The following is a 15057-nucleotide window of genomic DNA, read 5'->3' on the forward strand; positions in this document are numbered from 1 at the left end:
ACGAAATAGTTAGGCACTGATCATAGAGCAAAGCGACTAAGACTTAAAACTTGCTGAGCTATAACTGTCTCCTCATTCATACCTCAAAAGCTATCAAATAGCTAGTGAAGAGCAGAATACAAGAAGGGGTAATTTCAGATGCTTGTTTTTATATAAATAATCCTCTAAAGAACAGAAAAAGAAACAAAAGACTGAACTGGAGAAAGAAGGTCTCAGAGAAAGCTGTGTAGACACTGATGTTCTAGAGTTTCTGTTTTTCTTGTTAAAGAACATAAGTGAATGCTTTCTTACTTGAAATTATTTCCTTGAATTACAATCTCCACAACTTTGTTACGATCCCAATAAACTCATGCTTTGTTTGTTACAATCCTAAATAAACTCAAATTGCCCAAGCAGGATAACTATCAAAAAGTCCCTTGGCAACTAACAAAAGATAATTTGAATATAGGATTTGTGAAAGAAAAGGCTTCAATTGATGGCTTCCAGATAGAAACAAGGTGATTATCAAAAACATTTATAGGGACGCCTGATCATAGGGGTCCCTGGGGAGCCTGCTTCTCCTCCCTCTCTCTGTGTCTCTCATGAATAAATAAGATCTTTAAAAAACAAACAACAATTTTAAAAGCCTGAGCTATCTGCATATATATTTTAACATTACAAATCAAACTGTTTTATTTAAGTACCATTTAAATTATAGTATCACCTACAAAATCAAAACACCTAAAATATTTCTAAGGTGGTAGAGTGAAGAAGACTGTATTAGAAAATACGGTCAGGTATATAGCTCTTAACCCTTAACCATTTCATGCACAAGGGTTTATCTTTTTAAAACTACAGTATGTATCACAAATAATCGTTATATTTTAATGTTTATGTGACCAACTATATCACTATCAAATTTTAATTTCATTGTTCTTTACGATGAATTTTTAAATGTTCCTTATGCAAAATTAGACTGCAGAAACCAATGCAAAAGCACCATCCAGTGGTAAAAGATGAAAATTACAATTTATACAGTGATCATGTAGCAAAAGTAGTTAAATTTGTGACTCTACATTACCAGGAAATAAAAAATAAGTGAGCCAGATAACACTGATGGTGTCTGCTGTTTATTGCAGACAATAAACAAATTGTCTTCCCCAACAAATCGTATCCTTACTTTTTTAAGTTTGCATTTTTTTCATTTTCCGTCTTGCCTATCCATTATTCAAATCCTTGACTGAATTAGGAATATTTCAAGACTCATCCAAAGCTTTTACTGGGTCAAGAGCTAGACAATGATTTGTTTATATCATTTTATTTTAATTTTTTTTTAAGATTTTATTTTTATTTGGGAGTGAGTGAGAGCACATGAAGGGGGCTTGGGGTACAGATGGAAAAGCAGACTCCCAGGACCCTGAAATCATGGCCTGAGTTAACGTCAGACACTTAACCAATTGAGTCACCCAGGTGTCCCTAGAAAATGACTTACAAAGAACAGAAATAAGGTATATGAGGAAATGAGCTTCCAGTGGGGTTCTGTTCAGTAAAAGAAATCCAGGTAACAACGAGAAGCATCCTGTGTGGGCTTTTTTTTAAAGTGGTAATTTAATAGACAAAACTGAAAGGTCAGGTAAAGAGTCACAACTGGTTAATTCACACAGAATTCAAAATTTCTCAAGAGAATATAAATCTTCAATGTCACCAAAATTATTCCAACTGGAAGAACACAACGTAATAAATGTTTCCCAATAATCTGCTCCCCTCCTACTAGAATACAGATGGACAAAATCTTTTAGTTTTCAACATAATAGTAGCATTCTAATCATCTTCTCTTCTTTAAAAAAAACAGGAAAAGTTTAACTAAGAACAAATTACAACAAAATCCAATAAGGGTGATTTGTTTTGTTGCAAAACAACTTTGCTCAAGTCTACTTAGTATCAAATGGTATTACCATTTAGGATCAAAAATATTTAACAGAAAGTACAGCAAGTGGAAACTTGATAATGGTAAAGAAGCCAGTTATAAAGCCATAGGTTTTTCTTTTCTTCAGAACCTTTCAATATGTTTGAATTTCAAATAAGACGCCTAGCAAACAATGCCAATGGTATCAAACTAGATTATATTGTCTTCACAAACATCTTCAGTCTAATAGCCCTAGATTTTATGAGATTTTTTAACTACTTTCTAGAAACATAGGAGTCACTCATGTTATTGAGGTTCCCCAATGATCAGTGAATGGCTGATAATGTTCACAGAATGTACCACAAACATACAACATGTAAGAGAATGAGCTATGAGCAAGGTGATATATACAATTTAAGAATGAAAACATCTAGTAATTTACTAGTTAAAAAAAACTAATTGCAGTACCATAATTTTCAGCTGTTTCATACTCTCTTCTCCAAACTACAACAGAAAAATCACAGAAATCTTAAATCAGATTTTTAAGTTCCTTCCCTAAAAATCTATTTGAATTAAATTGTTATAATTAAGTTTTCCAGAAATACAGGGACCACCACACATAAACAAAATGTCTACAAGACAGGATTTTGACTGACACAAAGGATTCACATATAGTTATATAGAAAAGCTATGCTTAATTTATGAGAAGGCATAAATACCAACAAACTGATAAATTACAAGAGCTGCCTATATTATTGCAGAGAGACTACTGGAAAATAACCTACCATAATAGGAATTCCCATACTATTTTCCTCTGGTGGAAGCAGTAGTTGTATTGCTTCAATTCCAATCTCAGGCCTGTGGCAGAAAACAGATATCAAAAGCAAGAATATGCTGACCCTAAAAATGAAGGGCTAGGTTATAAATATAACTAGTACCTTAACAAAGCACTAAATAATTAGATAATATTCAAAATCTTACTGATTCAGAAGTTTCATCCTTCTGCTAAAGAGAAAATTATTAATCTGTGTAACAAAGAGTTTTTGTAAAGGTTTTTTTAAATATGAACCAATCAGAAGAGACTCAAAAAGTGAAGCCTGAGTCAGAATTGCTTGCAATAAGACATTTTCATTATTCAAAAACAAAACAAAACAAAACCAAAAAACTGCTTGAATATATTTCCTATAATAAAATGCTGCCATGGGGATGTGTCTACAAAGTATAAAATATTCAATCTACATAATTTCTGAACATTTAAGACATGTTCATTTTAGAAATACATATATTTAAGAAATCACAATACCTCCCATAAACACAATTATTTTCTATAAATGTACTTTTTAATTAACTGTGATACTATAATGTTTTGTAATTTGCTTCTCCTCATCTCCCTCCATTTACTAATGTGGACTTTTATCCATATCCTTAAGTATTCCTCTATTACACTTTCAGTAACTATATAACATTAAAAAGTAATATCTTATTTTTTTTAATTTTTTTTTAAAATTATGATAGTCACAGAGAGAGAAAGAGAGAGAGAGAGGCAGAGACATAGGCAGAGGGAAAAGCAGGCTCCATGCACCGGGAGCCTGATGTGGGATTCGATCCCGGGTCTCCAGGATTGCCCCCTGGGCCAAAGGCAGGCGCTAAACCGCTGCACCACCCAGGGATCCCCAAAAGTAATATCTTATTGTATTTAACCAACTTCCTAAAAACTGAACATTTGTTTCTGTTTTGTTTTTTCTACTCTCATAATAATTTTTCCAGGATAATATCCCAGTAATTTTAATAAAATGGCTTATCTTCAAATAAATAAAATTAGACCTAAAATATTCTGGAGCCATCAATCTCAGGTACAATAACCTAGACAAAATAAATGTCAGAAATTCCTGTATAAAAGTATTTTCTCAAATACTTTTCTTATTAAGGCTGAGTTATCAGTTTTTATCATCTTTGTCATAGTGATTTGCACTATGTCTTTCCTGTATGTTAAAGAAGATAGAAACCAGCCTATCTACTCTGGTAGAAGGTCAGGTACAGTTCTAAACATATTAAAATTTGTTTTTTCTTCTCTTGTCAAAATTCTTTATGAACGAATTAACCTTGTCAGAACAATACTAAAGGGACATTACCTTTAGAATGTCTTCTTACAGTATTAATTTAATAGATATAGTAGTATTATTAATTTGCCATTTGGTGGCAGTAAATACAAAAAAGTAAATTTCCTGGGTACTTCTATCCATTGATTATTACTAACACAAAGATAATCTTTTCTGAATCATGTATTTTAAACAAGAGTTTCAAATGAATACATGGTACTTTATAGGTTTTAATGGTATATTTTAATCTTGTTAATAGTCAAAGCACAAAATGATACCATAAGCAAATTCCTGAATGATTAAAAGTCTCTGTTACTATATATTTACCAATACAATTTAATTGCCTAAACAACTACAACTCTCCCGATGCTTATCAAGCACCATGTGATTATAATAACTTTCATCTGTACTAAAATCAACATATTTCATGTAAAAATTACATTTTCTTACTGTAATCAAATCCAACTAGCTTGGCCTCCTCCCCACCAGGAATAACAATAATCATTTGTTAATAACTACTTATGTGCTAACTGCAAAGAATACAACAGTGAACAAGAGAAAACAGTTTCTGACTTCATGAAGCTTACATACAGTCTCTTATATATTCCTTTTTCCAGACTTGGAATACAAAGTAGTGAAAGACCAGCTTAAGAGTCAATACAATATTTTTGTATATATAATACAAAAATATTATAGTTCCCCTCCACATATAATGTACCCAAACACAAAAAATTGGAGTAGGGAAATTCAATAGTTTTATTTTTTATATTATGATTTCTTTAATGTCTTTCTTCTTTTTTTTTAATTTTTTTTTTTTAATTTATGATAGTCACACACACACACACACACACACACACACACAGAGAGAGAGAGGCAGAGACACAGGCAGAGGGAGAAGCAGGCTCCATGCACTGGGAGCCCGACGTGGGATTCGATCCCGGGTCTCCAGGATCGCGCCCTGGGCCAAAGGCAGGCGCTAAACCACTGCGCCACCCAGGGATCCCATCTTTCTTCTTTTAAAACATCAAGTTATTTCAAAAGGAAATCTACAAGATACCAGGTGATTGAAGTAATGTCACATTAAACTGAACAATGTACAGAGTATTTTTTCACATAAAATCATCACATACAAAAGTGTGTTAGCCTTCTCAGTAACTTACACAAATCACTACCAAAGTCTTTTGTAGTCCAAGATACTGAGACATATGGAGCTAAGATTACAAGTAGATTCCAACTGAGATTAAATTTGTGCATATATTGACAGATCCATCACAGAATTAAACATATCTAAATGTTGTAAAGATCCTGTCTTCCAGAGAGAATCTCCTTCAAGGGCAGTGGTTGTATCCCATTTACATCAGTATATCCAGTTCCATGGCTTCACTTATACGCACACAACAGTGATGAACAACTTCTCATGCACGAACATTTCTCACACTGATAATTAGGCCTTGAAAGCAGAACACAGTTTTCATTTTCTTTTCTTGTTTTTCTGTATTGGTCCCAAGTTGATATAAAATTTTACAGGCTAGAAATTAATACTGGCAGGCACCTGGGTGGATCAGTTGGTTAAGCGTCTAGCTTTCACCTCAGGTCATGCTGCCAGGGTCCTGGGATGGAGCCCCCTGTTGAGCTCCCTAACCCTAACCCTAACCCTGATCAGCAGGAAGCCTGCTTCTCCCTCTGCCTCTGCCCTCTCCCCCTACTTGTGCGCTCTCACATGAACACTCTAAGTAAAATCTTTTTTTTTCTAAGTAAAATCTTTAAAAAATAATAATATTGGCAATTTCAAATGGTCCAATATAATACCAATTATTCACAAGATAAGTTCCTTGAGGGTAGGCACCATTTTTTATTCCCCCAAAATGTTCATCTTCTATTGAGAGAGAAAAAGAAGTAAAAAGTAAACAGCAAAGCAATGCAGTAAGTGCCCTGATTAAAGTTCATGTGTTGAGGCACAGACATACATACATATGGTACATTTAGTTAATGAATGATATCAGGAAAACTGGAAGCCATCTGAAAAAAAGTAATAGGATTCCTTTGCTATGCCATCACTATATTGAAATGTTTGTGTTAAAAGAACTATAAAAGTACTAGGAAACTACTGACTGATTTCTCTAAGGGGAACCAAGGCAGGTATGTCTGCTCTCACCAATTCTACTCAATATCATATTGGAAGTCCTAGCCACTGCAATAGGGCTATGAGAAGAAATAATAAGGCATACACCTTAGAAAGAAAGAAAACTGCCTGTATTAGCACACATGATTATCTATGTGGAAAATGCCACAGAATCTCTGAAAACGTTTTCGTATTTAGTAATTTTAGCAAAGTTGTGAAATACAATTATATTTGTACATACTATCAGTGAACTGTAAATAAAAACTTTAGAAGTATAGCATTTGTAGCAGCACCCCCAGAAACTGACATACTGATATAAACTTAACAAAATATATGCAGAGTATCCATGCTAAAAACTATAGAATATTGCTGAAGGAAATAAAAGCCCTAAATGGAGGTATCACGTTCATGCATTCAAAGGCTCAATATTGTTAAGATGTCAATTTTTCCATATTTAATTCACAGACTCAATGCAATCCCAATCAAAGTACCTTTGGCATTTGCAGAAAAGAATACACTGATCTAAAAATGTATATGGAAGAGTAAAATTTATAAAGAAGAACCAAAACAATATTTAAAGTTGGAGGATTCACACTACTAGAAAGCTACAGTAATCAAGACAGTGCAAGAGAGACATACAGATCTGATGAAATGGAATAGAAGAGTCCAGAAATAGATGACATGATCAAGTGATCTTTGACAAAGGTGCAAAAGCAAGTCAACAGAGAAAAAATAATCTTCCCAATAAATGATCTGGAACAACCTGAAAATCCACTGACAAGGAAAAAAAACAACAAACTTACACTTCTAGCTAATATCAAACACAATAAATGACTGAAAAATAAATCACAGATCTAAACATACAATCTGAACCTACAGAATTTCTAGAAGAAAACACAGGACAAAAGATGCAAAGATGTCTTAGAGACAATATCAAAAGTACAATCCAGAGATAAAATATGGATTAAAATTCATCAAAATAAAGGATTTCTGCTCTTTGAAAAAGATCATTAAAAGAATGAAAATATAAACCACATTCTGAGAAAATACTTACAAATCAGATCTATAACAAAGGCTTCTATCCAAAATAAAGAACTCCTATAATAAGTAATAGAAAAGCCCAATTTTTTAAATGGGCAAAAGACGTAAACAGTTTGACAGTTCAAGAAAGCCAATATACAGACATTACTCACTAGGAAAATGCAAATTAAAGCACAATGAGGTACTATAACACACCTAGTAAAACGACTTTTTTTTCTTTAAAAAAAAACTGACAATACTGAATGCTGGAGAAGATGCAGAGTAATTCTCATACATTACTGGTGGGAATGCAAAATGGTACAGCCATTTTGGAAAATGATTTGCCAGTTGCTTATAGTCATATATATAATTAACATGTAATTCAGCAATTCTATTCCTAGGTATGAACCCAATAAAATAAAAATTTATGCTCACAAAAAGTCTTGTATATGAACAGTTATATTGGCTTTATTCATAACCTCTAAAACTTGGAAATAAGCCAAACATTCCTCAACTAGAGAATGGATAAATAAGCTGTGGTAAATTCATATACTAGAAAATGATTCAGTAATAAAAAAGGAACCAACTGATGACTTGAATACACCAACAGCATGGGTAAATCTTAAATGCATTATGCCAAGTGAAAGGCTACATACTGAATGATTCAATTTCTTATGACATTCTGCAAATGCAAAATCTTAAGGACAGAGAAGAGGTAAGTAGTCAGGAGCTGGGTACCTCAGGAAGAGATGAATACAAAAGAGCACAAATGAATTTTTAGGGATGATGGAAGTGTTTTAAATCTCGATTGTGGTAGTCATTAAATGCATTTGTTAAGATATCACAAAAAAGGATAAATTTTACCACAGCTAAATTATACATTTTAAAAAAGATTTTATTTATTTAAGAGAGACAGAGCCTGAACAGGGTGCAGGTGCAGAGGGAGAAGGACAAGCAGACTCCCCACTGAACAGGGAGCTTAATCCCAGGACCCTGGGATCATGACCTAAGCCAAAGGCAGACGGTTAACCAACTGAGCCACCCAGGCACACTGCTAAATTACATCTTAGTAAAAATAGAGAAAAAGTATAAAAGTACTAAAAAAAAAAAACAAAAACAAAAAACAAAAACAAAAAACAATACTTTTATTAAAATCATCTAAAAGGGAAGACACAAAAATTTAGAAAGCCATAAAAATTCATAAATCTAACCATTTAAAACCATTAAATTTCTGTACTGAAAAAAATGTAGCCACAAAGTAAAACAAATGACAAACATAAGAAAAAGGAAAAAAATTCCACTAATAAATTGGCAAAGAATAGAAACAATTCATAGAAAAGGAGCACAAATGTGAAAACATATACAGATGCTCAACTTTGTAAGAGAAATTCATATTAAAGCTACATGTATAAACCACTGTTCATCTCTCAAACTGGCAAAGATCAAGAAGTCTGAAACTATCAGGTTCTAGACTGAGATAATTAATTAATACAATCTGTGGGAGAGCAATCTGTCAATATCTAGCCAAACTGTGAATGCATATTCATTCTACTGATATATTTTGGATATGTATTTCCTTATTTTTAAGTGAAAAAAAGCAAGTTACATTGGAGTCTCTATATGTAGGCTATATATAAGGAAAAAGACATTTGCACAGAGAAATATGAAGGATACGGAGAAAAGCATGGTTATTTGTTGGGAGTGGGTTGCACAAGTTTTATTCATGGGACTCAAAGTGGGAGAAAAACCTCTCAAGAATAACTTTATTTGGTTTTGATTATTAAATCATGTGAAAGTCGGGGAGAAGAGGGGGAAGAGGAAGAAAAATTTCCCTTTTAGTTGATACATTTGCACATGAACAGAGATATACGTAAACTGCTAAATAATAAAAAATTTGTCTTGTCTTTTGTCCTGGGTACCAGAGAGCTTATAAAACCTATCAATTTCCTGGGTGATATAAGTGTCCTTGTTATTCACAGTAAGCCCTTCAGACCGTATCTGGGTTTATGCTAATAAGGTAACTCATGGTAGACCCCTCAATTGTTTGACTGAGGTAGGCCAGGCTGAAAAGAACAATCGTGTGCTAAGAGGGTTGAGGCTATTAGCCAAGTCATATTAACCGGACCACCTGACCTCTAGGTAGAGGAACAGGGCTAAAAATGGAGTTTAATCATATTAAAAATGATTCAACCTATCATACCTATCAACTGAATCCTCAATAAAAAATCTTGACATTGAAACTTGGTTAAGCATCAACATGCTAGGAGGGTGACATGTCCTGAGGATATAGAAACTTTTGAGTTTGGGACCCTCTCAGGCCTCATCTTACACGTCTCTCCCTTTTTCAGGTTCAGATCTCTATAAGAAGACTATAATTATAAGTACAGCATTCTCCTGCATTCTGAGAATCGTTCTAGCAAATTATTAAACCGGAGGGGGTGGTGGGAAGCCCCAAATTTATAGCCAGTTAGTTAGAAGCCATGGGTAGCCTGGGAAACCTAGAGTTTTAAGTAGTGTCTGTGAAGTCAAGAGTCTTTTGGAGGACCAAGTGAACCTGTGAAGTCTACAGAATTGCACTGTAGTAGGTGGTTATTCACTGTAGCATTGTTTGCATTAGCAAAAGATGAGAAATGACCTAGATGTCAACAGGGAACTCGGTATTGGACAGTAAAATACTAGGACAACCAGAGTAATGAAAAAACTCTAAGTACTTACGGGAAATGAACTCTATACTGGAGATGGAATAATTATGATACACAACAGTTTTTCTAGTATACTATTGTATACATGTGGGGAGTAAGAGAGATTCTTGGTTATATAATCATAAAATCTACAGGAGTAAGGAAGAAAATAACACTGACCTATAATAAAGGAATACAGCTACAGTAAGGGAATTGGGGGAAGAAACAAACTCTAAACAGACTTACTAAACACACAGAGATTGTATCAGTAACCAAAAACCCTCCAACAAAGAAAAGCCCAGGACTACAAGGCTTCCCTGATTAAGCTTACCAAACATTTAAAGAATTAACATGGATCCTTCTCAAATAGAAAGGTAGGGAACACATGCATACTTTCTTCAACACACAGACAACTGGGAATCCACATTCATTGAGGCATTACCATGACACCAAAACTAGAAAAAGACATAACAAGGAAAAACAAACTATAAGCCAATTATTTCTTATGAATATAGATACAAAAATCTTCAGCAAAATACTAGCAAACCAAATCCAGGAGCATATTAAAAGGACTCTAAACCAAAAAAAAAAAAAGGAGAAAGGAGAAAGGAGAAAGAAAATAAAAGGACTCTAAACCAAGACCAAATGTAATCTATCCCAAGATTGTAAGCATGGTAAACATCAAAAAGAAAAAAAAAAAATCTATGAATATACCAAATTAACAGATGAAGGGAAAAAGCCACACAATAATCTCAACTTACCCAGAGAAAAAGTATTTGACAAAATCCCAACATGCTTTCATGATAAAATTACTCAACGAACTGCAAACTGGAAGTTCCCTGACATGATAAAGAGTGCTTATGAAAAAGCCACAACTAGCATCATAGTTAATGCTGAAAGACTCAATGCTTTTCTCCTAAGATCAGGAACAAGAGAGGGACACCCACTTTTGCCACCTATATTTAACCCTACACTGGAAGTTCTAGCCAGATTAACTCAACAGAAAAAGTAATAAAAAGCATACAAATTGAAAAGAAGTAAAACTATCTCTTATTTGTAGAGGGTATGATCTTATATATACAAAATCCTAAAGAATCTCAAAAAAAGAAAGAAACCAACACCTGTCAAAACTATGAACAATTTCAGCAAAGTCAGAGAATATAAGATGAACTCACAAAAAAATCAGTTCTTTCCATACACTAGCAATGAACAATCCAAAATTTAAAACATAATTTCATTTACAATAGCATCAAAAACAAAATACTTTAAAATAAATTTAAAGTGTATGCAAAACAGTGTTGAAAAAAATTAAAGAAATCTTAAATAAATGGGAATACTTCCGTATTAATGGACTGGAAGACTTAATACCTTAAGTGATCTACAGACTCAATGCCGTTACTATCAAACTCACAACAGCTTTTTTTCTTTTTGCAGAAATAGAAAAGCTGATTATAAAGTTCACATAGAAATACAAGGGACCAGAATAGTCAAAACATTCTTTGTGCACAAGACCACAAAAAATTCACAGTTCACAGTTTCAAATCTTATTACAAAACTACAGTAATCAAAACCGTATGGTACTAACATAAGGACAAATACATAGGTCAGTAGAATTTAATTGAGAGTGTGAAACAAACCCACATATCTGTGGTCCGGTAATTTGGATAAGGTATGCTAAGCCTATTCAATGGAAAAGAATAGTTTCTTCAAAACTCAGTGTTGAGACAACTGGATCCACATGCAGAGGAATGAAATTGGACCCTTACCTCATGACATTCAAAAAAGATTAAAGACCTAAATGTAAGAGCTAATACTATAAAACTCCTAGAGAAAATTTTATTTTTTAAAAATTTTATTTAAATTCTAGTTAGTTAACATAGAGTGCAATATTGGTTTTAGGAGAATTTAGTAACTCATAATTTACATACAACACTCAGTGCTCATAAGTGCCCTTCTGAATACTGATCACCCATCTAGCTCATCCTCCACCCACTTCCCTCCATCAACCCTGTTTGTTCTCCATGTTAGAGGTCTCTATTATGGTTTGTTTCCCTCTCTCTCTTTTAATCTTCTTCCCTTCTTACCATATGTTTATCTATTTTGTTTCTTAAATTCCACATGAGTGAGATCATACGGTATTTATCTTTCTCTAGCTGACTTATTTCACTTAATCTAAAACACTAGCTCCATCCACATCATTGCAAATAGCAAGATTTCATTCTTTTTGATGACTAATATTCCACTGTTTGTATACATATTTATTTACTTATATACCACTTCTTTACTCATTCATCAGTCAGTGGACATTCGGGCTCTCTTCATAGTTTGGCTATTGTTGATAATGCTGCTATACATATCAGGGTGCACATAGCCCTTTGAATCTATTTCTTTATCCTTTGGGTAAATACCTAAGTAGTACAATTGCTGGATAGTAGGAGAGTTCTATTTTTAATTTTTGAGGAGCCCCTAAACAGTTCTACAGAGTGGCTGTATCAGTTTGCATTCTCATCAACAGTGCAAAAGGGTTCCCCTTTCTCTGCATGCTCACCAACGCCTGTCGTTTCTTGTGTTGTTAATTTTAGCCATTCTGACATAGGTGAGGTGGTTACCATAGGTAACCATCTTACTATGGTTTTGAACTTCCCTGATGATGAGTGATGATGAGCATCTTTTCATGTGTCTGTTAGCCATCTGGATGTCTTCTCTGGAAAAGTGTCTATTCAGGTATTCTGCCCATTTCTTAAGTGGATTATTTATTTTTGGGGTGTTGAGCTTGATAAGTTCTTCATAGAATTTGGACACAAATTCTATCAGATATGTTGTGTGCAATATCTTCTCCCATTCCATATGCTGCTTTTTAGTTTTGTTGACTGTTTCCTTTGCTGTGCAGAAGCTTTTATCTTGATGAAGTTCCAAAAGTTCATTTTTACTTTTGCTCCCCTTGCCTTTAGTGATGTGTCTAGTAAGAGGCTGCCACTGAGGTCAAAGGGGTTGTTACCTTATTCTCCTCTAGGATTTTGATGGCTTCCTGTTTCATATTTAGGTCTTTCATCCACTTTGAATTTATTTTTGTGTATGGTATAAGAAAGTGGTCCAGTTTCATTCTTCTGCATGTTGGTGTCCAGTTTGCCCAACACCATTTGTTAAGGAGACTGTCTTTTTCCCATTAGATATTCCTTCCTGCTCCATCAAAGATTAGTTGACTATTGTGGGTCAATTTCTGGATTTCCCATTCTGTTCTACTGATCTATGTGACTATTTCTGTGCCAGCACCATACTGTCTTGATGACTACCGCTCTGTAATATAGCTTGAAATCCAGAATTGTGATGCCTCCAGTTGTGTTTTTCTTTTTCAGGATTGCTCTGGCTATTTGGGGTCTTTTGTGGTTCTATACAAATTTTAGGATCGTTTGTTCTGTGAAATGCTGATGGTATTTGGATAGGGATTGCGTTAAATGTGTAGATTGCTTTGGGCAGTAGAGACATTTTAACCACGTTTGTTCTTCCACTCTATGAGCATGGAATGCTTTTCCATTTTTGAGGGGTCCTCTTCAATTTCTTTCATAAGTGTTCTATACTTTGGAGTACAGATCTTTTTACTTCTTTGGTTACGTTTATTACTAGCTATCTTATGGTTTTGGGTACCACTGCAAATGGGACTGATTCCTTGATTTCTTTTTCTGTTGCTTTGTTATTGGTGTATAGAAGTACAAAAGATTCCTGTACACTGACTGATTTTATATCCTGCAACTCTGCTGAATTCATGTATTAGTGCTAGTAATTTCTTGATGGAATCTTTCAGGTTTTCTACAGAATATCATGTCATCTGCAAATAGTGACAGTTTGACTTCTTCCTTGCCAATCTAGACACCATTTATTTCTTTTTCTGTTTGATTGCTGAGGCTAAGACTTCTAGTATTATGTTAAATAGTAATGGTAAGAGTGGACATCCTTGTCTTGTCCTTGACTATAGCAGAAAAGCTCCCAGTTTTTCCCCATATGGTCTTTACGATGTTGAGGTATGTTCTAGCTATCCCTATTTGCTGAGGGTTTTTGTCAAGAACGGATGCTTTATTTTGTCAAATGCATTCTCTGCATTTATAGAGAGGATCCTATGGCTCTTAGCCTTTCTTTTGTTACTGTGGTGTATTACATTATTAATTTGTGAATATTGAACCTGTATTGCAATATACTTCCATCCTAGGTCTGCCTTTACTGCAGCCCAGAGGTTTTGGACTTCATATTTTCATTTTCATTTGCTTCCATGTAGGTTTTCTAATTTCTTCTTTAATTTCCCAATTAACCCATTCATTCTTCTGTAGAATGTTCTTTTTTTTTTTTTTTTTTTATTTAAATAGGAAAATTTCCTGGGACTTTATTATTTGTCACTGGTTTGTGGTTTAATGAAATACAATAATTAATTTATTTTTTATTTATTTATTTATTTATTTATTTTTATGATAGTCACACACACACACAGAGAGAGAGAGAGAGAGAGAGAGAGAGAGGCAGAGACACAGGCAGAGGGAGAAGCAGGCTCCATGCACCGGGAGCCCGACGTGGGAGTCGATCCCGGGTCTCCAGGATCGCGCCCTGGGCCAAAGGCAGGCGCCAAACCGCTGCGCCACCCAGGGATCCCCTGTAGAATGTTCTTAAACCTTCATGTATTTGTAGTCTCTCCAAAATTTTTGTGGTTGACTTCAAGTTTCATAGCACTGTGGTCTGAAAATATGCATGGTCTGATCTCAATCTTTTTGTACTTTTTGAGGACTGATTTGTGACCCAGTATGTGATCTATTCTGGAGAATGTTCCATGTGCATTTAGGCAAAATTTTCAAGTAAATTACATCACCTTGGATTTGGCAAGGATTTCTTAGATATGACACCAAGAGCTAGGCAACAATGAAAAATTGACAAATTGGACTTTACCAAAATTAAAACTTTTGTGCATCAAAGGACACTATTTTAAGAATTGAGAAAATGTCCCCAAAGAATGAAAAACTATTTGCAAATTATGTATAAGAGTCTAGTACCCAGAATATATAAAATATTCATACAACTCAATAGCAAAAAGATTAAACAATGGTTTTAATGAGTCATGTTCATGTATGTAAAGCATCTAGTATAATATACTGTGCTAAATACAAAAAGGTCATTAAGCTGCATATACCCTGTTTAAAATTATGTATTATTCATTCCAGTAGTTACTGAATTGTTACTATATGCTAGATGCTGCCAACAAAGAAGTAA

General features: G+C 34.1%; 1 protein-coding gene across 11 annotated transcripts in view; it reads right to left on the minus strand.

Moving 5' to 3' along the window:
• The window catches only part of ANKRD28 (ankyrin repeat domain 28), a 204309-nt gene that overhangs the window by 146891 nt on the left and 42361 nt on the right, over positions 1 to 15057 (minus strand). For 8 of the 11 annotated variants that reach the window (XR_013361277.1, XR_013361278.1, XM_077865247.1 and 5 more), the window contains one exon: positions 2671 to 2743. The exons of 2 other annotated variants lie outside the window; for them this stretch is intronic. Coding sequence is in view for 6 of the 9 variants with exons in the window: in XM_077865244.1 (XP_077721370.1) it covers positions 2671 to 2743 (73 nt within the window). In the remaining 3 variants the exon portion in view is untranslated. Of the gene's footprint in view, positions 1 to 2670; positions 2744 to 15057 lie in introns of those variants that run through there. One more of the 11 variants, XM_077865250.1, reaches the window with a different exon arrangement.

This window comes from Canis aureus, chromosome 22, assembly GCF_053574225.1.
Source record: "Canis aureus isolate CA01 chromosome 22, VMU_Caureus_v.1.0, whole genome shotgun sequence".
NCBI lineage: Eukaryota > Metazoa > Chordata > Mammalia > Carnivora > Canidae > Canis > Canis aureus.